At 39.5% G+C, this 23,633-nt stretch overlaps 3 protein-coding genes across 8 annotated transcripts in view; 2 read left to right on the plus strand and 1 right to left on the minus strand.

Moving 5' to 3' along the window:
• inppl1b (inositol polyphosphate phosphatase-like 1b) overlaps positions 1–15,448 on the minus strand; it is a 29,549-nt gene extending 14,101 nt beyond the window's left edge. For both annotated transcript variants that reach the window (XM_079352369.1, XM_079352368.1), the window contains exons 1-3: positions 15,362–15,448; positions 2,958–4,054; positions 1,633–1,696 (exon numbers count right to left, since the gene is read on the minus strand). In XM_079352369.1, coding sequence (XP_079208495.1) covers positions 1,633–1,696; positions 2,958–3,094 — 201 coding nt within the window. In that variant the 5' untranslated portion in view covers positions 3,095–4,054; positions 15,362–15,448. The remainder of the gene's footprint in view (positions 1–1,632; positions 1,697–2,957; positions 4,055–15,361) is intronic.
• On the plus strand, positions 8,948–15,097 carry arr3b (arrestin 3b, retinal (X-arrestin)). The gene is made up of 16 exons (XM_079352370.1): positions 8,948–9,656; positions 9,981–10,013; positions 10,970–11,000; positions 11,164–11,224; positions 11,340–11,384; positions 11,477–11,670; positions 11,821–11,880; positions 11,970–12,043; positions 12,135–12,270; positions 12,358–12,442; positions 12,559–12,631; positions 12,870–13,007; positions 13,185–13,262; positions 13,346–13,369; positions 13,457–13,515; positions 14,608–15,097. Exons 2-16 carry the CDS (start codon positions 10,006–10,008, stop codon positions 14,634–14,636), a joined length of 1,095 nt encoding a protein of 364 aa, XP_079208496.1. The 5' UTR covers positions 8,948–9,656; positions 9,981–10,005; the 3' UTR covers positions 14,637–15,097.
• On the plus strand, positions 15,387–23,187 carry rab41 (RAB41, member RAS oncogene family). Of its 5 annotated transcripts, none has more exons than XM_079352374.1 (8): positions 15,387–15,643; positions 16,707–16,765; positions 16,847–16,900; positions 17,268–17,373; positions 18,269–18,380; positions 20,248–20,341; positions 21,029–21,095; positions 21,310–23,187. In XM_079352374.1, exons 1-8 carry the CDS (start codon positions 15,475–15,477, stop codon positions 21,372–21,374), a joined length of 726 nt encoding a protein of 241 aa, XP_079208500.1. In that variant the 5' UTR covers positions 15,387–15,474; the 3' UTR covers positions 21,375–23,187. The 5 variants fall into 5 exon arrangements, 4 of the variants coding, with proteins under 4 accessions (XP_079208500.1, XP_079208499.1, XP_079208498.1 ...); XM_079352373.1 differs by lacking the exon at positions 20,248–20,341 and adding an exon at positions 19,717–19,810 and having other exon boundaries at positions 15,390–15,643; XR_013779859.1 differs by lacking the exons at positions 17,268–17,373; positions 21,310–23,187 and adding exons at positions 17,835–17,940; positions 19,717–19,810 and having other exon boundaries at positions 15,392–15,643.
• Positions 23,188–23,633: the final 446 nt, after the last annotated feature.

Below are 23,633 nucleotides of genomic sequence, written 5' to 3' on the forward strand. Positions count from 1 at the left end.
CTAAACAAGATGATGTGTTCCACATCGTTATAACATGACACACTATAAACGTGTGAATGCCTTTACTTTGTATTAAAGCCATTCAATGGAACTAGTATTGTGTTTGTATTCAATTCAATGGAACGCAAAGCGAGAAATACAAAGCAATTCTAACTCTTCTACGTGGTTGTTACCTCCATCCTTCTTGTTCTGAAAAACGTCTTGAAGCATATTTGACAGAAAACGTCACATGCACATATTCAGATGATCAGCTGACGTAGCAGCAGACATCACTGACAGATATGTCCTGGCTGCAGCAGCAGTCAGGCCGTCATGTTTTAACTGTGATTCAACATTCCCAGTCAGTCTGAAAAGCACGAGCGCCTAGCCCCATAAAACCCCTAAAACAACACATGGTGGAGACGTTTTTACATTCATTCACACATTTAGGCCACAAGAACAAGCATGCCATCCCTCCAACCTTTCAGAAAGTACTTGCACAGCTTAATTTCAGTGGTACCTAAAGCATTAAAAGCAGAACTTAAGATAAAATAAATACACATGTGCAGTGTGCAGGTGCTGAGCAAACATACTCACAAAGCTACTGGTAGCATGCAACCATTATACCGGTAATACACATTAGACCACAATACCAACCTAGCTTCTTTCCTCTGCCCCCTATTTAGATTTTTTTTCTTTTTTTTGTGGTTATATGATTTTTTTTTTGGGGGGGCACAAGATACCTGACTCTTGCCAGAAACTCTTCATACAGTTCAGTATATTCTGCACCACAAGGATCTCTTGGAAAGCAATTAAAAAGAAATGACTAGGAGTAAGAGACAGTGAGGGACAAAACAGTCCCAAAAATATCTTCAAGTTGGAAAAGCAAAAAAGGGAAGCACGCAACTTGTAAGTTAGTGGAGCAAATCCAGTGAGGGGAAAATACATGCTGGAGGTTCAAACTGAAGCCTGTGGAAAAACAACTGAAATAGCAACAGAGTTTTCATGTGAAAGGACAAGGATTTCTCAAAGTCAAAGGCTAAAAACCACTTTATCAAAATGATTATTAAGCCTGTTTGGGGGGATTTAATATATAGTCATACAAAAAGAGTCGCAGTTGTGCTTAAGGCCCTGGAATGTATGCTTTTATTTCGTAATAATTAAGTCATTTGCAGACAGTTATCCCCTGCTCAGGGTATCAAACAGAGACACATACCATCACAGGCTTCAACTTGTCCACATCCAACAGACTCATTAAGTCGTATACAAACACCCCCATACAGGCAAATAACAAATAAACACACCCATTGGTCAATGACCTAGTGTGTGGGTTCAGAAGGAATTTTTGAGACTTAAAAACAATTTCTCCTCTGTACTGTTGCGCTTATGCTGAAAGTATGCAGCCACATGGCAGAGATGCCATTGAAACAACAAGGCTACTGCAGTGGAGCTTCTACAGAGAGGAAACACAAACACGCTCCTGTTCTCCTTACAACAGGCAATAATAAACCATTGTTTGATCCTTCTGACTCCTTCTCTACAGCTGTGTTTCTGTGTGTGTGCAGTTTGTGCCAAGATTTTAGACATCCATTGTCACGTTTTTTTCATATTGTCTCTTTTGTCAGGCAGTCTCACGTGACGCTGGGAACTCACCTGAACTGCTAGAAGACCATCTGCATCAGGAAGAATACGGTAAGTGTGAACGTGGCGCTGGAACCTTCAGAAACCGAAAATAAATCATTAATGGCATTACAAAGCACAATAATGGTATTTTGTGGAAACATTCAAACAGATAATGTACTAAAATATTATTTGAATAGAACCAGATGAAGGCCTGTAGTAAAAGACATTGTAACTTTTTTAACAAGACACCAGTCTTTTTACAGATAACTAATGACGTGGCTTGTTTTGGTCGCACATTAAAAATATTGAGACACTCAGATGATCATCTTCATCAGTGAACTCAGAGGATTTGATTCAGGCAGCATGTGAAAATAAAATGCAGTCCTCTTCTGTATCTTACATGAACAAAGGGGGGAAAATAAGAGAATAACTTCTACCAAATATGTGAAGAAAAGTAAGGCACTAAATGAGGGAATGACATATTGAGAAAAGAACGAAGAGAAAGAGGCAGCACTGCGAGTGGCCAGGCTCAGCTTTCAGGAATGTCTCTGGCTCAGGCCGATGAGCAGTCAACGTAGTGCGGTCGCTGTAGCTCCCGCCCTCTTTGAGGGGCCCCAGGGAAGAAATAGGGGTAAGGAGGGAAACAGTGAGTACTGAGCCAGGCTTTCACTAGATGGACCGTGTTCTGGACGGGACAGTCCCACTGGTCCGAAGAGTGTGTATGTGTGAGTTTGGCCCGGCCCGTACGTTCACAACACTTCAAGCTGTTCTTAAGCCTGCTGGCTGCTGATGGTGAAAGAGATTGATATGACGGGGGGGGAGAGAAGCTGCTGAATCAATTTACAGATGCTGACATTCTGCAAAAATCTTAGGTTTATGAATAGTTTCCAGCCCGAGATGCCAAAATTAAAACCAGTCACATGATTAGCTAATCTTTTATGGTTTGACATGAAGTCAAACGGATTTGTGTTTCTTCTTACAGAGGGCAGCATTCACTACTTCAAGTCATCCTGAGTGACTCATTCATTAAATATTTTCAAGAAGGTGGAACTCACACAATGGGACAAATAACATTTGATTCAGTAAGTGCTATAAAAAAGATTCCTGGTAACTACAAAGTCACATTCCCGCCCAACTAATTCATTTAAAATGGATTTAAAACAACCCATGTATCCTGGGTTACAGAAATATAAAGATATTACAACTCTAAATCTTTAAGCAATAACATGTACAGGGAGACGGAAACAGATATACTGAATTGATTTTAAGTACAAAATTAAGGCACACATGTTTATGATGGTTAACATACAGTAAACTAGCTGTCCTCTAATGTGCATGTATGTGTGTGTACTCACAGCAGGCACAATGCATAGGCTCCTGGCACAGACTCACTATCTCTCACTAGGTAGCTGCCATCCCTCCCTGCCCGTGCCAGCAAGTCCTCTGCGTGCACACGGCTGATGTCACGATGATACCATGCAGCCGTAGCCATGGCAACCGATGTTGGGAGATATGTCCGTAAAAATAATCCACATGAGGTGATGGACTTTACATGACACCAATTGAATGCATATTTTCTGTGTCAAGCTTGCTTAACGAGCTGTCCTTCAGCGAGTCAGTGCCATTAAGAGAAATGTCCCATGATCACTTTCTCCACCATCAAAGTGTCAGACGGACCACCCAAACAAAGCTAGCTTCCTGGATCCCTGTCGGTTCCCTCAGCGTAGCACATCTTGTTGTGTTTGAGGAAAAAGACGAAACATCCCTCTGAATGTCAGCTTAATCCGAAGACGCTCCAGTCCACCTTTCAGATAACTTCCTTGTGTAGTAGATCTTGGTTTTTAATTTATGTCAACAAGTTGCTGCACCCAGGTGGGTGTGTTGCTCTTACAAACACAGACCATCACAGCAGGACACGGGAGGTAGAGGGAAAATAGTGAGAGGGTGCTGCAAGTCTGAATGAAGCAGCCACCCCTGAGGCGATGACGCTGCCTCTCGCTTAACCACAAACACTAGCCCTCATCCTGCCCCAAAACAAAAAGCCCACATGCAAACAACAGGAAAAGCAGAACCAAGAATGGCAAAATAAACAAATTAAACCGCGCAGAGAGCGCCCACACACTCACGCATGCACACAGCAGAGACAGAAACACACCAGATGGAACTCAGTCAGCACTAAAACCAGACAGGCATGCAACAGAAACCAGACTAATTCAAATGATTTCTCAGCTCTGTTTCCATATAAGGGAATAGGAACACCCTCCAAAACGTTCAGCTGATGACTCCAGTTGTCTTTGCTTCTTCCAGGCCCAGATTCCATTAGGCGTGCGTCTGGCTGGATGTGGGCTTCTTCGGGGGTCTCACTTTCATTCTGGATGTTTGTGCGCTGGCGTGTGTCTTGTCAAAAGAGTCCTGTCCTCCCGGGTATGGTCTCCAGCGGTTCTTCAGAGTGCTGTCAGAGCAGAGGGAGGGAGTACAGAGTCAGAGGACAACCCCGTTAGAGCGCAAAGCAGACAGAGGAAGTGACTCTGCATTCCAGATGGCGGACATAGCCAGGAGAATTCTTGTGAGGGGCTCAACTTCCACACCAGTGTGTGAAACACCAGACTTCTTCCTTTTTCTCTCCCTCCCTCTCTTTTCTGCTTCCTCCTAAGCCACTGCCTCGTCTCTCCCTTAAAAATTCCCACATTAAAGAGCTTTCCACACACCGGTAACCAGGCTTCTCTTCTGTTTTGTTTTTTTAATTTGTATTTTTTTGCATCTTTAGAGACATGTAATCCTCTGGCAGACATATTTGTTTCTGTTCACTACTTCTTTCTCTCATCCCAACCTTTTTTTTTTGTCACTCTCACTGAGCTTTCCTTCCTCTCTTCTCACTCCTTCCCTCTCAGCAAAAAAGAAGCCACCATATGGTTATGATCATACTTCACTTTCTTATTTTTGCCCTCCTACAACATCGCCCTTTATTTCTCTCTTCCCCCCCATATACCTCCCTCCTTCTCCATTAGCTGCAGGATATAACTCTGTGGGAAGCAGTTCAGTCCCATACTTGCTGTTCAACTTCTCACTACTCAGCAGAAATGTGTCGACCACCAACCGCAGCCTCCATAAAACAAATAAACACAGTCCATCCCAATCTGATGACACATTAACTTGAACCTCAATCTTTACAAGATCTTTATGATGTTGCTACGAACTCTCTAAAACACATTATAGAAAGACAGGCATGACAGTGCACTACACTGATTTGAGCCAAGCGTCAAACTTGGCAGGTTCCCAAATTGCGATGAAAACAAGTCAAGTTTTAAATAGCACCTGAGACAGAGTACAAATGCTTGATACGTGAATGTATTTAGCTTTGCGAATAATTATTTTAAAACTAAATAACTTTCACCCCTAGGTGCAGAGGAGACAATGAAGGTTGTGGCATGCATCCTCTGCTCAACATAAACAGCTGTAAAAGTTGTTGTGGCAATTCACCCCAAAATTTCTAAAATATTCAGTTTCAACCAAAGACCAACAATTCCAGATCAAGAAATCACTAAGTAAAAACAGGAATCATCTTCTCGGAGCCCTGGATGTGTGTACTTAATGTAGTGTTGATCCATGTCTGCACATTGAGGTAGATACTAGTACTACTATGAGATAAGTGAAAATATTGACCTACTGATGGTAATAAAGACATTCAAGAGATCATTAAAGTATTGGCATATATCCTCTGGGGACCATAAAGATCTTAACAAACCTTCATGGCATTCTTCTCGTATGTCAAAGAGATATTATCGTCTACAAAATTGTGGTGCGCCAACACAACAATTGATTGCCATCCTAAGAGCCATGCCACTAGCACTGCTAAAAAAATATTTGATTACAATTTCAAAAAAATGGAGGATATTTATGGTAGTGGACTCCCCACAAAGTAGAAATTCTTCAAAGTTTATGTATGAGACCTAACATTTAATTTGTGACAGCTGAGTTAACGGTGACAAGAAGTTTCATTGAAAATGAGTTGAGAACATTGGCAGGTGTGACTTGTTCATAAGCAAAAAGCTAGCAAGTATATAACTTTGAACAAGGACTAATAACATTTACCAACACAACACAAGCGCGTCATCACATTACTTCTCTGCATTTGTAGTTCTCAGAAACAGCTAGCTCTGATTAAAATCGGAAAGGACGCTGCCAGTGAGACAGTAAGACATCCTGCTCACGTTTATTCCCCATGACTACTGGCAGATCAGATTTTCATAAAGTGAATAATGATCCTCACAGGAGTTGTAATACCACAAACATGCTTTACTAAAATGAAAGGACCTCACTAAAACTTCATAATATTAAAAAAAAAAAAAAAGAAAAGAAATGCTGCAGCTAATTACTTTCAGACTTATTTCACAAAGAAGACCTCACCATAAGTGGCAAACTGGTGCTGAATAAATTCCACCTGATGGCAACAACAGGACCTTGACAGCTACAGCATCAGTTGAGTTAAGCTGGTGAGTAAAATTGCTAAAAATATAGCAAGCTAAACGTAACAACATAATTGACAGAACACCAAGGTAAGCTCCCTGTTCAGGCCCAACATAGCTGAAGTTGAAACTCTAGAGTGTGTTTGTCTTTAGAGTTCATAAATCCCTCAAATCAGTGATGTTGACTATAGCTGTTAGATTTTTCTCCGTTAAGGAACACACTCATTGCATTTTGTAAAGAAACAGTCTGTTCCAGTTAGCAACAACCACTGCCTAACTGTCTTCAGTCAGAGACACACTGAAGGCTGTGTTGTTAAGAAGAGGTAATACTGTGGTGCTGTAACACACTGGGACCAGTTTGTCTCTTTGAGGGACAACGATGATGGTCTAAATAAAGCACTTGCCAAAAATGGCTCCGGATTAACTGTAAGGGGCTTATGTGAGTGCTTGTAGCCTACTACAGCCAAAACAAGAAAATCAAGAGAGACAGTTCAGCATTAAGAGTGCGCAGAATAAGATTATGCAAGTCTTTGGATTGTATTAAGTGGTATACAAAACAGAACATAAATGTTTATTTTAGCACAAATGCAGCCCTGTGTATATTAGCAACACCATATAACAAAGACTAGATTGAACAGAAGTATCTGAAATGTTGTTGATCAGAGTGAGTAAATGCACAAATATAAAGTCATAAAAGAATCAGTGTATTTAAGACTAAGTATTCACACCCTCCCTTCTTTTGAATCATGGCCTGTCCAGTAAACTTGGTAAGCTCATTAGAGTAATGCTTATGGAGGAAGTTAAGTCACCTTTTCATTTATTTACCACACACAGCTCAAAAACATCCAACAATGAACCTTAAAGCTGTCTGTACCCCAAGACGCCTTTAAATATAAACCACTTTGTATTGCTTTAGCATTGGCTTCAGTTTATTCATAAACATGGAAAACAAAGTGTCATGAAATGAACATGAGGTTTAGAGCTCACACACACTGTTGTTTCACTTTGACCCAGCTGTGGTTTAGTTTGCCCAGTGAAGCGCACAGAGCAAGTATCAGAATGAATGAATCAGGTGCCTATAATTGAACATATAGAAGCAGTGGTTACATTTCCTGATAAATGATTCTAGTTGTATCTTTTTTCTCTTCATGAAAACCACATTCTATGATGTCAAATACCATGAAAAAAACAACAGCCTGAACAACAGTGTGGATACACCATATCTGGCACCAGCAACGATTGTTTTAAATCAACAAAAAAGGACTACTTTGAGATTATTTATCATGTGTCAATAGCAAATAAGTTCATCACAGATGACAGAAACCACTGTCGTCCCACACATTTTAAGACAATTGTTTTTAACATGATTAAAGAAAAGTAAAAAAATAAATAAAAGCACAGGTTACAGAAATGTTATGTTATACAGGTTTCTTTTACAATATTCTGCAGGACATAACTAACATGAGCTCTCTTTCTATCTCTTTTCTCCCAGGGGTCGTGAGCTAGGTCATCAATAATACCTAATAAAACTTTTTTGGTTTAATTGGAAAACTCAGAAAGTATCTCTGTCAAAGTAGCGGAATCAGAATCTGAACTGGGATATTGCAACTCTTTTTTTTTTTTCATGGGAGGCAGTTTTCCTACCCACATTTGGTCCGTGATTTTGGAGCTTCATAACATAACTGTTTGCTTAAAATATCTTACAGGAACATTTTGTGCACTGCAGCAGTCTGAAGCACGCTTTCCAAAGTTCCTTGGCTGTTCTGGATTTCATGGCCTCTGGCATAAGTGTACAATCGTAAGTGTTACAGAGAAGCTATGAGCAACATGTTGTAGCTTTAATGTATTAAACAGCTTAACTTTGTTTGTATGTGCATTAGCTCATTGTCCATAGTTGTGTGGTAGTGCTGTTAGCTTTAAACCTTGTCCCTGTATGACAGTTCATTAGAGTCCAGCATAAACAACCACAAATCTAATTAATTATTCTTGACTCCTTAGTTGTAACAATCCTTCTTATGAACACCATCACCACACGCCCTCATTAATTAATCAACTACAACTGGCTAAGGAAGTGACAAGATCCTCCAGCAATCCTCCTGCCAGATTAACTGTCTGCAGGGTGCCACATGGGAGACAGAGCTTTCTAAAATGTCACCTCCAAGAGCTGCAACTCTCATTTAAGCTGTCTCCTCTGCAAAAGAGGCAGTCCAACTTTAGAGTGACCCCTCCCACAATATTCAGCTAAAAGATTCAGCTTATGAGCTCATAACGTCAGATATTCTAAAGTTATGATCAGGAACAAAAGCTGACCGGGAATAAAAATGATCTGTGTTTAAAACAACAGAATTGGTTAACTCACATGGACACAGAAATACACCAGAAACATTCTGTGCTTAGCGCCAACCTTTTATTTTTATTTTTTTTGGTTTTGCAATCAAAAACAAGTTGTAAATCCTTGTTGCTTGCACAGTAAATTAGGAGCTCACTTAGATTTCTGTTAACGTGCCATAAGCACAGATTGCTTGTTGGAGGAGCCATCTGTTTTCCAGCCTACCACAACAACCACAATCCAACTAATACCACTCTGCTCCAGTCTAAGCTATAAGAAAGGAAGTCCTTAAGCATTTGCACACAGTCCATTCATATAATCTTTAACTGAAATTAGGCTCTAGTAGCATTTCAAAATATGCTGTCTTGAAGCAAAGGCGTAATTAAATACTTAAGTACAGTGTTTAATCATTTCACCAATTGTAATTACAGTTTTAAACAGTCAATTAGGTTTGATTAAGGGCAAAAAGACTTATCTCCAAAACATCAATTACTATGAATTATGCTTTATAATAAAAATCTTTTTCGGTGAATATTCAGGGATGTATAGCGATGCATGAGGTTCAATCTCAAAACGTGTTAAAATTAAGCACGACATGCAGTTGCAGGCAGATTTCATGATTGATTAAATACATGTGACAGTAGTACATACTGTCCGGTAGATACTTAAAGTATCCCTGTATTCATCTATTTTAATGTTTGTACCCGAGTCTCTGAACTTGTGTTCACTATATGTTTTAATGTTTTATGTAGCTGCAAAACATATTTTCCAGCAGGGACAAAAACATTGAAGTTGTTCCTGCACTTAGGTCCTTTATATTTAGCTTAAGCTTAATATAGGACCTTATGTTTACATTTTGAGCATTAAGCAATTCTATTCATGTCCCGTATCTATAATTATATCTATAATATACATTTATCTGAAAAAGCACAAACACCAGGTGACCACCACTGCTTAACTCTAGGACATGGACTGTGTGTTACTGTCCATGTCTATTCCCACCCACCCCCAAATCGTCACAAACACAACATTATTTTTACACACGCTGAGCACCAAATCGGTCCCGTTCTAATGCATTAATCAGATTTTCTTTCAAACAGCCTTCTTTGGAGGCTTGGTAAGCTGAAGGTAGGGCTCCAAGGTTGGGAGGTCATGGTATAAAAGCAAACAGTGATTCCCACTCTCCCACACGCTGTCAACACGCCGTGACGGATTACAGACAACAGCGGAGAAGATTCCCTGAGAGACCAGAGGACACGGTAAGTGCGCTGCTTCTTCTGCTTCTGATAATAAGCTTCTGTAAATGACATAAGATAATCAATATTTCACAATATACAAAGTTTGAGGACTATCCCATGGATCATATGACTTCCATTGATTTGAATTACAAAAGTACAAGTACTCCTCAGTGTCCTCATAATGGACACACTCTGAAATAACTGAACCATGTTGAAAATAACATGGCAATAAAAAGTTTCATTTATAACATTTCAATAAGAAGTAGGCTCTCAAATAGTACTTGACCTGTTGCTCTTGTCTATAGATGAATATAAAGTAACACACTCCTCTTTGTTTATTTGCAGACCTGATCTTCAACCTCGCATCAACATGTCAAAGTGAGTATAACGTGTTTCAGTGCTTTAAATTCATTCATTCTGCAGGTTTTCCTTCATCTTATCTGGTTGTCATTCATTTACTCATAGCAATATTATTTGGCAAGTATAGAAGTGTTTTTATTTATGCTGTCTGAAAATGAAGAGGCAGATCCTTATCAATCCCTGAATTATCTTTTATTCGTTCATTTAAGAGACTCATTTGTTATTAGCTAACTTGAAGGAAACAGGGTCACGACCTATGCAGGGATCAATGAAGCCCAGTGATTTATATGTAAGAATTTAACATCTTGGCAGAGGCATGCGGAGTCTCTAAGACTCCTTGAGCACTTGTGCAAAGATAAATCCGGATTATTTGTGGATTTGATCTTAGAGGAGGGACAAGATAAAGGAAAAGTTTTAAAAGGATTATTCGGCATACAACCAAAAGGGCAGACAACACAGAGGATTAGTCATTTGCTTAAGGTTATATGCACAGAGCAGAGGATTGCTCTCACAAGGTTATGTATCACTGGTCTCTTCACATTTTGGAGTATTGAATCAGAATTTCACACACTTTACATTTCCTATTCGATATCAGAATGAAGTCATTTTGACTCTTTGCAGAAGCATTGTAATAGTTATAGAGATAGACATACTACAAACATGAGCTTGTAAAGAGTATGCAAATTACAGGAAACGTATAATGTGCTGACTTAAAAATCTTGCTGTTTAAGATTAGATACGTGGGCCAGCTGGGGCTTTTCCACTTTAAGGCACTAATCCATGCTCAAAGGTGTTGGGGGAGGGGGCCCCTCTAATTAGAAATGACAACTATGGGAGGGGGTATGAGCTAAACATGATGATCTCCAGGTGTAACAGAAGTTATTTTGAGTCATGAGTGGTTTTTTGTTTTATTAATGTGGCCTAAAGTGTGAAATAGAAGTTCCATTCACTGTCTTTTCCTTCTTCCTTTTCAGAGTATTCAAGAAGACCAGCGGCAACGGACATGTAAGTGGCCTCTATAATATTGTCATTACAGGGTGACTCTTGGTTAAAGGGAGGAGTGCATTTTCTATGTAGCTCTTCCAACTCCCAGAAATAACTTCTCTACTTTTGTAACCTTGGCAGATGAGTGACTGCTTTCCTCTCTGCTTTTCTCTGTTTCCCTCAGATTACCCTTTACTTGGGGAAGAGAGACTTTGTGGACAATGTGGATTCAGTGGAAGTAGTTGGTGTGTGGAACAAAGACTGTCTCTACATCCTCACATTTACTCACCTCATATACAATAAATGTTGTCTTGTTTTTCCTCATGTTTCTGGGGGTTTTTTTTCTTCACTAATTTGCAGACGGTGTTATCAAAGTGGACCCCTCTGGCCTTGAAGGCAGAAAAGGTAATTATATCTAAATCTCTGCCAATGCCATATGTTTAAGGACATAGAGTCAGGATGGAAACAATGAAATAAATCTTTCTTCTTTCCTGCAGTATTTGTCTACCTTGCCTGTGCCTTCCGTTATGGAAGCGATGACTTGGATGTTATCGGGCTGTCCTTCAGGAGAGACATCTGGATCAAGCGGGTTCAGGTGTATCCACCTACAGGTGAAAGCACAACCAAATCCCCAATGCAGGAGTCACTCCTAAAGAAAGTCGGAGAGCAGGGATGTCCCTTTTCTTTCCAGGTGAGAAGGAAATAACTTATTTGGTTTCAAAATACATTATTTAATTCATTGTTAGTGATATGTTATATTAATATTCAGGACTTTACCTCACTCACAGCCATCAAGCTAAAACCTCATTTCTTAAGTTTGCCTTGTTTCTACTTGTTTCAGATGCCAACAGATCTGCCATGTTCAGTCTCCTTACAGCCTGGGCCAAATGATGCTGGCAAGGTACTAATACTTGCTTTAATTCTGTTTCATGCACAACTCAACAAATATTTGACAAGCTGATCCTTTATGTGGTTGTTGTTCTATCGTAGGCCTGTGGTGTGGACTTTGAGGTAAAAGGATATATCGCTAACGCGGCCGAGAATGCAGATGAAGTTGAAAAGAAGTATGTATGCCAAAAGCTAAAATCGAATGAGTTGCATCCTCAGGCTACGCAGAAAGAGGGCGAAACCTGACTCTTGTTTTTCTCGTCTTAGGGACACATGTCGCCTGATGGTCCGCAAAATACAGTATGCACCTGCCAGCAACAAGGCTGGAGCAAAAGCTGATATCTCCAAGCAGTTTATGATGACTGACAAGCCTATTCACCTGGAGGCCTCCCTTGAAAAAGAGGTTTATTGACATCTATATACTTCATTTTTAGCTTTACAAATTGCCTAAATGGATTAAAAAATGAATCACAACAAACTTTTATTTTAGATTTACTACCATGGAGATCCAATCACTGTCAAAGTTAAAGTCAACAATGAAACCACCAAGATTGTGAAGAAAATCAAAGTGTCTGGTGAGTACTGTTCATGGTTAAAGATTGATTGAGACTAATTTCATGATCATTTCTGTTTTGTAGCTCCAATGAAAGGAAGAGGCAGAATGACTTAAAATGTTCTTCTTGTCTTTTAGTTGAGCAGGCAACAAATGTGGTGCTGTACTCATCTGACACTTACACCAAGGCAGTCTGCACTGAGGAGTTTGGGTAAGGCTTTCACTGAATCAAATGAGGCTTTAAGGAGAAAACGGGACTCTTTACAGATTCAATTGGATTCATTTATGAAGTTACATTCAGCACCATGACATATCTAAAACTCCTGTTCCTGGAGTTAGCTACACAGCTAAACTTTGCAAATTCAAAACTTCAAAACTAGCTTAAATGAAATCACTGTGAAGTTACATCTGATCATTTATGTATATTTGTGTTTAATTGCTTTACACAGGGAGACAGTAAACGCAAACTCGACATTGGATAAGTCCTTCCAAATAACCCCTCTGCTGGCCAACAACCAGGAGAAACGCGGCCTTGCAGTGGACGGGAGACTAAAAGACGAGGACACCCACCTAGCATCCACCACCCTGTAAGTCACTCATGGTCTAACCTCAGAGGGCTTACAGTGAGCTCTGGGCAGGTTTTCATCCTCTTATTGTGGAGTGTGAGAAGTGGTGATACAACTCTACACAGCGTCATCCACTTATCGTGACTTAGGCCTAAATCCCTCAACTCTGAACCATAAACTATTCTTGTGTCCTCACAGGAGCCAAGGAGAAAAGGAGATGCAGGGAATCCTTGTCTCCTATAAACTCAAGATCACACTGATGGTGTCCAGCGGAGGGTAAGGCTTAAATAAACATGTTCATGCATGATATCAGATCTGTTTGTGCAGACTAAAATGAGTCCCTCTTTGTTTTCCAAAAGCCTTCTGGGTGGCCTGACAGGAGGGTAAATATCGATTTATGATTTTCTTACTTTTGCGATTCATGTTACTAGCATGAATATACATTTTTAACAACAATTTTCTTTTTTTAGTGACGTCACTTTGGAGCTTCCTTTGACTCTGATGTCCCCAAAACCTGCAGGTGAGCGGAGTGATTTTGGTATACAGTTGACCATTGATGTGTCCTGAATATGACATTTCACTTGAAGAAAATGAACAGTATTGAATGATTATAATGTATATTTTTTGTCTTACCCTTTATCCTTCCATTGCTTTATCCTGAGCAGAAGTGTGAGTATAAAAGAGTCTCTGTGGAAAACGTGTATTTTCTCGTGGCTTTGATGTTTGTGACATGCAGCTGATATTTTTCTCCTGTGTGTTTGTGTTTTATGACCTACAGCAAATTGGAATAAAAGCCTCTTTAGTCAGGTGAGGTCACCTCCCATAGTTTCACGCTATTTCTTTAAGGGCCACTCAGGTGCTCTCTATGAAATAAATAAGTCTACCTGAAGGATTGAGAAGACTTTTCACATCTAATTCATAACACAATAAAAGGTCAAGGATTACAATAATTATAAATGTTTTATGGACTTTGGCTGTAAAGTTTTTATGTTGTTCTAATGGTGTGCTGCTGTATCCCAGGGTGGTATTAAAAAAAAAAAAAAAAAAAAAGCATTTCTCTTATCGTAATTTATCAGAGACTCAAAAGTGAAAAATAATTCAAAATCTGAAAACCCATCTAATCCATAGCTAGCAAACACAACTTCTATTACCATTCAATCATTTCATAGCTAACTATGAAATGGCTAAATATTATTTATTCTAGCACTATAGACAAATCTGTAAGTTAGCTTACATAACTATTAGTTAGGTGTTTATGCATTTGTCTTCATTTCTTCTGTGGAATCAAATCATTTAGTCTCTTTATATCACACTTTCAAACAATGAACAACATCAAAACAAATGTTTTAATTACCACATTGAGTGGCATCAGAGAAAAATGGCTGCCACATAAGTATGGTGGATAGCAGTATGTAGTATGTTAGTTCTAAAGCAGTGATGGTTTTATTTTGTATCATAGCTATTACTGTATGCACTTGAATTACACATGCCAAATGAGTCCTGTGCATTATGTTAGCGTAACATGTCTTTCCCATGACTGTATATGTAAAAATGAGATAAAAGGATTCCATGGGGTAATGTTGTAACCAGTTGTTTTGTCGTTTACATGCTGCCAGGACAGACATTTCAATCGAGTCCATGGACAACTGAGACAAGAAGCAAAGGAAAATCACGTCTCTGAAAGACAATATAGAACAAAAAGGAACTCAACATTATTGAAGAACAGCACTGGGTGTCGACGAGTCACTTCAAAGTTCTTATTTCTCCTGTACATCTTCATTTTATTGAACATTCCCATCAGAGCTCTTTCACTGGAAAATGATGCAAACTGTGAAATGTCTCTGCATGCTATTGTAGCAAAAAAGATTAACATGTATTGTCAAATGTTCTTCATTTTAGAAAAGGCTCTTAGAATAGAGGATAGACTTTTTGTTTTTAAGTGTTATAAATAATTCAAATGGAAAGCTTCATTTATCCATAAGATGTATTGCTGTCTTTAGAGCCATGATGTGTTTTGAAGGACTGTACAGCTGTGGGAGGAATATCCAAAAGAATTGTACTTGTGTTGCTGTTGATTGACAGAAAACTGAATAAACACATTGTTTCCCCAATTTTCCCACATGCTTTTTGTTTCGGTTGCATGTTCACAACATTGTTACTCTCAACTTCTCCCACCCCACCCAAGTTCTCAGTTGTGAGAGTAAGGAGCAACAATAGAGCAATATACAATTGGATTATTTGTAGTACAGCAAAAATAAATGCATAATCAAAAACAAGTACAAGTTGAGAAGGGGGGGTGGATGAGATTCTTAACTCTCCAGTGTTACATTGCACGTAGGACTCCTTTAAAAAAAGGAATCATTTTAAAAGTTTACCTTCAGATCCCTCGTCTTTCTGTATGAGGAGATAGACATATGTCTGCCCATCTTCGCCTCTTGGTGGCGCTGTTTCACTTCTGTGTGTTTAAGAAAACAATAGCGCTGAGTGGATGAAGATACAGTCCCTGCTCCTCTTCGGTCTAGACACCACATCATTAGCAGAGTCAGCTAGGAAGCTGGTTGTTTGTTTTATATTCAAAATGTCAACCACGACCGGCGGCGGAGAGTTTGGAAACCCTCTCCGAAAGTTCAAGCTCGTCTTTCTCGGTGAACAGAGTGGTGAGCAGAAAAAAACTTTTTTTGATCGGATGTGAGGAAGATGTTGTAAAGAAAAGTGGCTACGATGTAACCTAGCTGACTAGCTTATCCAGCTATTTTTCTTCGGGCTATCGGGATAGATTGTCTCTGAACTACAACACATAATGGTGAAGCAAAGCGGAGTGTAAACATTACAGTATTAAAGAATGTGGTGTCTTGTATAGATAATGACATAGCAGACATGTCATTTCTAAAGATGTCACAGTATATAGCATGCTATGGTAAATTGCTATGCTATAGCTAAATCTCCCGATTTGTCAAGATAAATGTCAATAAGTGCCAGAGTTTCAGTCTCAAACCATTATTGATTGTAATGTTTCCACTGATGTGTTTGTTTGTAGTTAACGCTGTAAGCTCAGTGCTGTCGTTAGCTGGTTAAAATGCTAAAAGCAGCTAGCGAGTGCATTTCTTTAACTATAGCTAATGTCGGTTTATAGACTTTATGTACACTAAATGAATTAAAGTGGATGCCAAGTGTAACATACGAACCTCTTCTTCTGAACTACATACCTAACATGCATTTATGACTGTGGAGTTTCACATCTCGTCATTGAAAGTTAGCGCTTTTCAAGTCGCTAGCTAGCTAGCTGTTAGCAGCTCGCAGAGCCACGTCGGCTCGTAAGCTGAGTGAGCGGCTCGTGAGCAGAGTGAGCGGCCTATACCCGACCATTTAATGTGAGCTCGGTGTGAGTGAGCATTTATACACATTACGTGTAAACTAAAGTGAATATTGTGTAGGGTAATTTCTGTCTCTCATTAAGAAATAAAAAAGTTTTTTTTTTTTTTCATTTTCTGAAACGAATGGCTCCACCCATACTGCCAGCTCACCGTGTGGGTTCAGCAGTGCACATTGCATCAATGATATTGGCCTTTTACTCATCTTCATGTAGGCCTGCTGTCTCTGAGCCATAATGACTGTTTTTCTCTTACGATACGAAACTGTACTAGATGAAGCCTAACCCTACTGTGAAATGTTGATATAGATGTTCAAGAAACATGTCTCTTTGTTTTTGTGTTTTCACAGTTGGTAAGACCTCACTCATCACCAGGTTCATGTATGACAGTTTTGACAACACTTATCAGGTATTTTTTTTATGTACATTTATATAATTATTTGTCAAAATTAATAACAATCAAATGATGTATCGGGTTTTTTTTTCACAGGCAACAATTGGAATTGACTTTTTATCAAAAACCATGTACTTAGAAGATCGCACGGTAAGTCCTGGATATTTCCGTTGTAACTTTCATCTTAGTTGTAGCTATTGATAGATATTTTCTGTATAATGTGTCATTGTGAAGCACTTTGTCACTGACGTCTGTGGAATAAATGAACTTAAACATTTGGAAAGCTAAGTTTAAGAGCTTGAATGTGCTTAGTATATAGCAGCCACCATTTATTTCCCATCCACCATTTTTTCATGGTCTTCATATTTTTCCTTGATTTCTCTGCTCATTTTGTTAGAAATGTGATCGTGTTGTTAGTTCCCATCTTTATTTCAAGTTTGTTTCCTTCCATTCCCTGACTGGGTCATGAAATGCCCCATTACCCACCTTCACTCATTCATTTCATGGCTGGCCACAGATTCGGCTGCAGCTCTGGGATACTGCCGGACAGGAGCGTTTCCGCAGCCTCATCCCCAGTTACATCCGCGACTCAGCTGCTGCTGTGGTGGTTTATGACATAGCCAGTAGGTATCATGGCCTTGCCTCACCTCCTTGTCCTTCACTTAGTTTGTGAAAGGACCAAAAAAAAGAACGTTTACTAGCATGCCAAACCCCGCTGGACAGCATGATAATCCAGACTGCTTGATTCAACCAAAGTGTTACTAAAGAATTTCTCCAACTATGTCCAGGGGGGTCTGTGCCTCCTAAATGCTTTCACATATGAGGCTGATGGAAGGAATAACAGAAACTGTCTTTGTAAAGGATCTCATGGGTACAAGCAGTTGTAGATATTGATTGAGCAAGGCCTCCTATTTTCATTTCTTTTGTGCATGCTGGTCATTCCTCCATCAAAGACCATATTCATCTCTGCTGCTTGGCTTGCAGTGCCTTCATGTCTGTCCTTTTCTCCACTTTCTTGTTCCCGATTTCCCCTCTTTTATCTCCACCTCCTTGTCCTTTTCTGTTCTTCCGCTCCAATCCTCAGGTCCGACTCCAGCTTTGGGACACTGCTGGACAGGAGCGTTTTCGTAGCCTAATTCCCAGCTACATCCGTGACTCTACCATTGCCGTGGTTGTTTATGACATCACCAGTGAGTCAGGGCTGTAATCTCAAGCTTTCTGGAGGGGTCTAAAACAATTTGAAGACAATTCTATTGGCTTAGTTACTTTATATATTTCTGTTTATAACCTTCAGTATGTTTTTCTTCTTCAGGCTTCTTTTCTTAATACTTTTGCTTATTAACACCACAACAAATCTAATGTTAACTGAACTTGTTGTCTGCCTTTTTAATGAAGAGTTCTCTTTGCTTGTGCACGCTGTCAAAAAAAACAACAACAACAAATTGATACCAAATGTGTTGTAAAGCTGCATGTTGTTTAAAGTAATTTTGTGTATGCATTTTTTTTTTTTATCCACAGATCTTAATTCATTCCAACAAACATCTAAATGGATTGATGACGTTAGAACAGAGAGAGGAAGTGATGTCATTATCATGCTTGTTGGGAACAAAACAGACTTGGCAGATAAAAGGTACACGGTTGAGTGAGATGTGTGAAAGAGTCGCATGGCTATGTTTAATGTTCAATTTGGCTTGATTGAAAAAAACAAAAAACAGATTCATGTTGGTTTGAGACACGCTGTGTGTTGGCTCTGTTTTTTATTTCAGTGTTGATGTTAAAAAGTTGTAGGTTTTAGTAAGCCAGCATGAGAAATGACAAATCTAAACTGCACGCTCTCTGACAAATAGACAGTAAAATGATATTTCTAGCATTATTGACAGTATTTAATATTTATATCAGTGGAGCCTGGGACAGGCATGAACATGAAAGTATGTTTACACTTCCGGTATGATTTCCAAATTAAAAGCGTGGGTTGGCATTTCTGTGTAGAAACTCCCCTGTAAAAAATTGTTTTCCCCCATTGGGGATCAATAAAGTAATATCCTAAATACTGCGTTTTTCTCGAACAGTTGTTAATAAAGTTAATCTCAAGGCAGCTTGCAGGATTGCTTGCAAAACGATACTTAAAATCAAACGCGTGGGCCGCTCACCTCTGTCAGGCCTCTGAAGGCAGTACAGAGGCGGGATCTCACGTCTGCCCATTAAACGTGCACGACACACAGATTAAAGGTGAAACATCACGGGGAAGTTAATCTTGCTGCTTCATACAGCAGCCTGCAGAGCGCTCATATAAGTTTGTTTCTGAAGAGCTCAGCCCTCAAAGCTTGTATAAAGACTCGTCACAACATGTCAGTGTCAACAAACAGCCTGCTGGAGTGAAGAGGAATTTACTTTAATAACGTTTATTCGGATTAGGATTTGCAATTACAGTTTACTTCTTGTCAAGAATAAATTTTTACAGCAAACGTAAAGCCAAGAAATTTCTACATAAACAAAACAAGTTCATGGTCTTTATAGAGGGGAAAATAGGGTTTTGATTCAGCCAACACACAGCCTGTCTGAGTACCATGAGCCAGAGTTGCACACGCAGTAGCCAACACACAGCCAGTGTGAAGCTGGACTAATATTCTAACATTTTTAATAATGAGTATATAAACTATGCCAAAGCCTGGAATCCCACTTTTCTTCCCTGCAGTGCATCTCATCCAGTTTTGACTTGTCATCCCTTGATATTATTCATACTCCTGCTTTTTTTTGTTTTTAAATAAACTACTAAAGTACTTCTATTTAGATATTTTCTTTTCTTATGATTTGATCACATTTCTGTTCTGTTTTACTTTTTTTTGTTCACCTTTCCTGCTCTGTTTTCTCCATGTCATTTTTTAATTTTTTTTTTTGTGTGTGTGTGTGTTTCCCCTCAACATCTTACTCCACTCCCTCCCCCTCCCTTCCCGGGACCATGGCAGGCAAGTTTCTGTTGAGGCGGCAGAGAGGAAAGCTCGAGAGCTCAATGTGATGTACATAGAGACCAGTGCCAAGGCTGGCTATAACGTCAAACAGGTTGGTGTCCAGCAGCAACAGCAGGCGTAACACTGACAAATAGCCGTGACAGGCGTGAGGTCCGTTAGGTCAGGGAGGGTCAACCTGTTCCATCTGCGATGTGCAGCTCTTCCATGAATTCATTATATGGTTCAGTGTGGCTGTTGATTGAATGAGTGAAATGTTTTTTTTTTCCTGCTGCTTCATCTTTACTCAGCACAGCAGCTTCTCTCCCTCTGTCTTTCTCTCCGTCTGTCTGTAAAACTAAACTAGCCTCTCTCTCTCTCTCTCTCTCTCTCTTTTCCACTCAAATATGATTCTGAGTTGAGCTCTCTTTGTTTTTCTCTCTCTCTCTCTCTCCATCCTTCTCCTCTCCTTTTGGCGTTGCGATTCTTCTTCCATATTTGTCCATTCGTCCACCAACCGCCCCCCCCCCTCCTCCCCCTCTACCTGAGCAGACAGATCACCACGGAGGAGGGCGAGCAGAGAGCTAAGGAACTGAATGTCATGTTCATTGAAACCAGCGCAAAGACTGGCTACAATGTCAAACAGGTAGAGACTGTGATCTCTATAGGTGTTTGAGCCAATTCTGCCCTCACTTTCACACCGCTCCTTTCCCTTCTTTTTCCCCCCCCTCCCACTTGGCTGAATACAACACGTCTTAGCATTCTCAGTACAGTTATCAGTTTGCCATTGGATGCATCAGTATCAGATTTCTTGGTCCTCAAAGGGTTATTTATGATTGCTTCATTTTTTTTCTTGAATGCCTTTTCTGTCTGACTTCTGTAAAATTGAGCAGATTTTCAAAATGTTTCTGGTATGATAATGGATTTACTGAGTGGAGGAGCTAGCACGTCAACCTTCACGCTCATGCTGTTATCTTTACTCGCAATCACAATGATCCTTTTTTCTTTATCACGGCTTTTTGTGTTTGCCTCTTACAAAATAGACTAACGTGACTTATTCTGGATGGTTACTTTATGTAGAAACTGTTTCTCTAATGAGTTTACCAAAAACATATACATCTGGAGTAGTGTTAAACCAGAGTCAAATGCCTACTATGTGCATGCAAACTTGTCCAATAAAGCTGATTCTGAATCTTGGTCATTATGGCATAATCATAAGTAGTGATTTAATTCAGTTGACCCACCCCTGTCTGAATACTTTTAACATTGTTGTCCATTCCAGGAGGACCTTTTCAATTATGTTTGTTTACATTTCTCTGACTCTGTTTTGCAGCTGTTCCGTCGCGTTGCTGCTGCATTGCCCGGGATGGACAGCACACCAGAGAAAAGCAAAGAAGACAGTATCCTTTTAAGAGACAACAATAGCTGTCTTACTCGGGATTATTTCCTTAGCTTTAACACCACCATAGCAGACAAGCTGGAAACAGTTGCCTTTTTTTCTCGGCAGCAGTGAGAGAATTTTCAAGTAGAAATGTGTGTCAGACAGCAGCACGGGAAATGCAGAAGTGAAATTTGCAAAATCATCCTTGTTGTTTCTTAACCAGGTCCTTTCAGTGATCGACATCAAACTCGAGAAACAGCCAGAGATGACTGTTACTGAGAGCAGCTGCTCATGCTAGTACACCTCACCCTCGCCCCGCCTGTCTCCTCCACACCAACAGCTTGTCTCTCAGTGGCCACTCTCTCCGACCATGGCACACCGCCGATGGGATGGAGGGCTCGTCTTTTTTTTCTTCTTTTTTTTTTTCCTTCTCAACTCAGTGACTTTTGAGAGTAACCGTGTGGATGTGCGTTACTGTGTTGAAACAGATAATCTGGAGAAAAAAATGGTTCAAAAGTAAAAATTCAAAGTAAGGAATAATTACAATGATATGTTCAGATTTTCATCCAGTTGCATGGCATTATATAAGATTGCAGACTGACATAGCTAACCGCTCATGAGTTATTGCACAGTTTGGATTCTTAGTGCTGTTACTCTTGTCCTTGTTGTAAAGTAATACTGCTTGGGATTATTTAAATGACTCTGTCAGGCTGAGTTCTCGGCCCTTTGTATTTAACATTTTTATTTTGGATGGCAAGCTTGCCTCAAACTATTCTATCGCTAAGACTTTTTCTTGACTTTTTTTCTTATATTGAAGATGTAAAGACAGTAAATTAACACAATTGCTTACCATCATTAGGCCTGTTTGGCCAATTTTTCTCTAAATAGGTATCTTCAAACCTTAACGGCTGTAGGCTTCAACTGCCTAACACATCAGTGTGTTGGTAATAAGACCAAATTGAAAATCTCGGAAACCGCATTTGAATCTGCAGAAAGGATATGTAAGTTGTCGTCATCAGAGGGAAGTCATCCCAACTTTATTAGAGAGCTACTAACCAGAAGCTAACTGTTTTAAAACTATAGCAATTGTCCTTCCTATATAGTAAAGTAAGCTGCACGCATATTGACATGTGGGAGGAAGAGTTTTCAGTTATTAGATACCCCTGATGTAGGAAATTGAAATAGTGTTTATTTTTTCCACGCTTTTGGAAAGTAGTCACTTTGGTCACTATGACCCCCCCGTGCCCACCATCTCATCGATAATTTGTGTTTTGTTGATGACACTATTGCAAAAACATGCAGCATGCTCACCATGCAGGATTTATATGGATAAGAACACAGATGCCTTGCTTGTTTGTTCACCAACGTTGTGCACTGAATCAAGCCACAATATTGTAAAATAATGAAAGAAGCCTGGTGACCGGTTCATGGCTTCACTAGATGTTTTGTAGAGCTGGTAGATAAAGTCCTCCAGTACAGCTTAATGCTTATTAACTCAGTGCTGTAAAAAAAAATGCAGAGAAGTTTGCTGCAGTATCCTTTGCTGTATTGCTCTTGCCTGTGTAGGACTATCGGTTTTATGTTTGTTTATTTATTTTATACAGGACATACAGATAACATGGAATGCTTGACCAAAAGTAAGGACGCTGACACGCATGTGGAAAGTTTATTTTATTTATTGTTTGCGTGTCTGCTGGGGCTCAACTGAAAAGTGACATTCAGGCCTGTCTTAACACACAAAAACACACACACACTCACTCAGTGTAACACAAACCTATTAGCTAGCCATGGTACAACAAAAGACACTGGTCATTTGCTGTAGCTTGTTTTGAAAAGTCCAGGTTTTAAAAATGGATTTAAAAATATTAGTGTTTAATTATGTTGAACAACCATTTTAACATGAGCAGCTCTTCTATAACTCGTCACTGACTAATTACTCAGCTTTGTGCTCTTCTGAATTGTGTCTGTCCATTTGAAATATGCTGTCTACTCGTGTTTAGCAACGTTTGTGTGAATAATGTACTATTATCTGATGTATTAAGAGGAGAGTTAAAGAAACACAAGTGTAGACCTATCACATGGAATAAATAAAGATATTTCACCAAAATCAACATTTGTATTCCCTTACTCTGTGAAGTTCTTCTATAATCAAAGCTCCTGGTGCTGGTCATTTTCCATCAGTTTTTGTCACAAAGTGTAATTTTCAGAACCTGAGTGAAATGATCATGTCTATTTTTACTAAGTTGGTCCTTAAATTGACAATAGCTGTATGGCCCATCATAACAGGTAAATGTGATCTGAATTCCCTGACGGGTTCATAATGTGTTTTAAAAACACTGAAAGAAAGGATACAAAAGCAAAGAAACGTTGAAGGTGTGTTTCCGTCACATCCCAACGCTAAAACTTTTTTTTTCCTTTCTTTTTTTCCCCCCCAACATTGAAACTCATTGGGCTGTGCATCACTGGCATGGCGCAAGAGGAGGGCGTGGCTTAGTATGAACATGAGTTTGCACTTTACACTTGTGTAGGCCTCATCTTTCTAAGAGCATATGATTAA

Source organism: Symphodus melops (genome assembly GCF_947650265.1).
Source record: "Symphodus melops genome assembly, chromosome: 9".
Taxonomy (NCBI): Eukaryota; Metazoa; Chordata; class Actinopteri; order Labriformes; family Labridae; genus Symphodus; species Symphodus melops.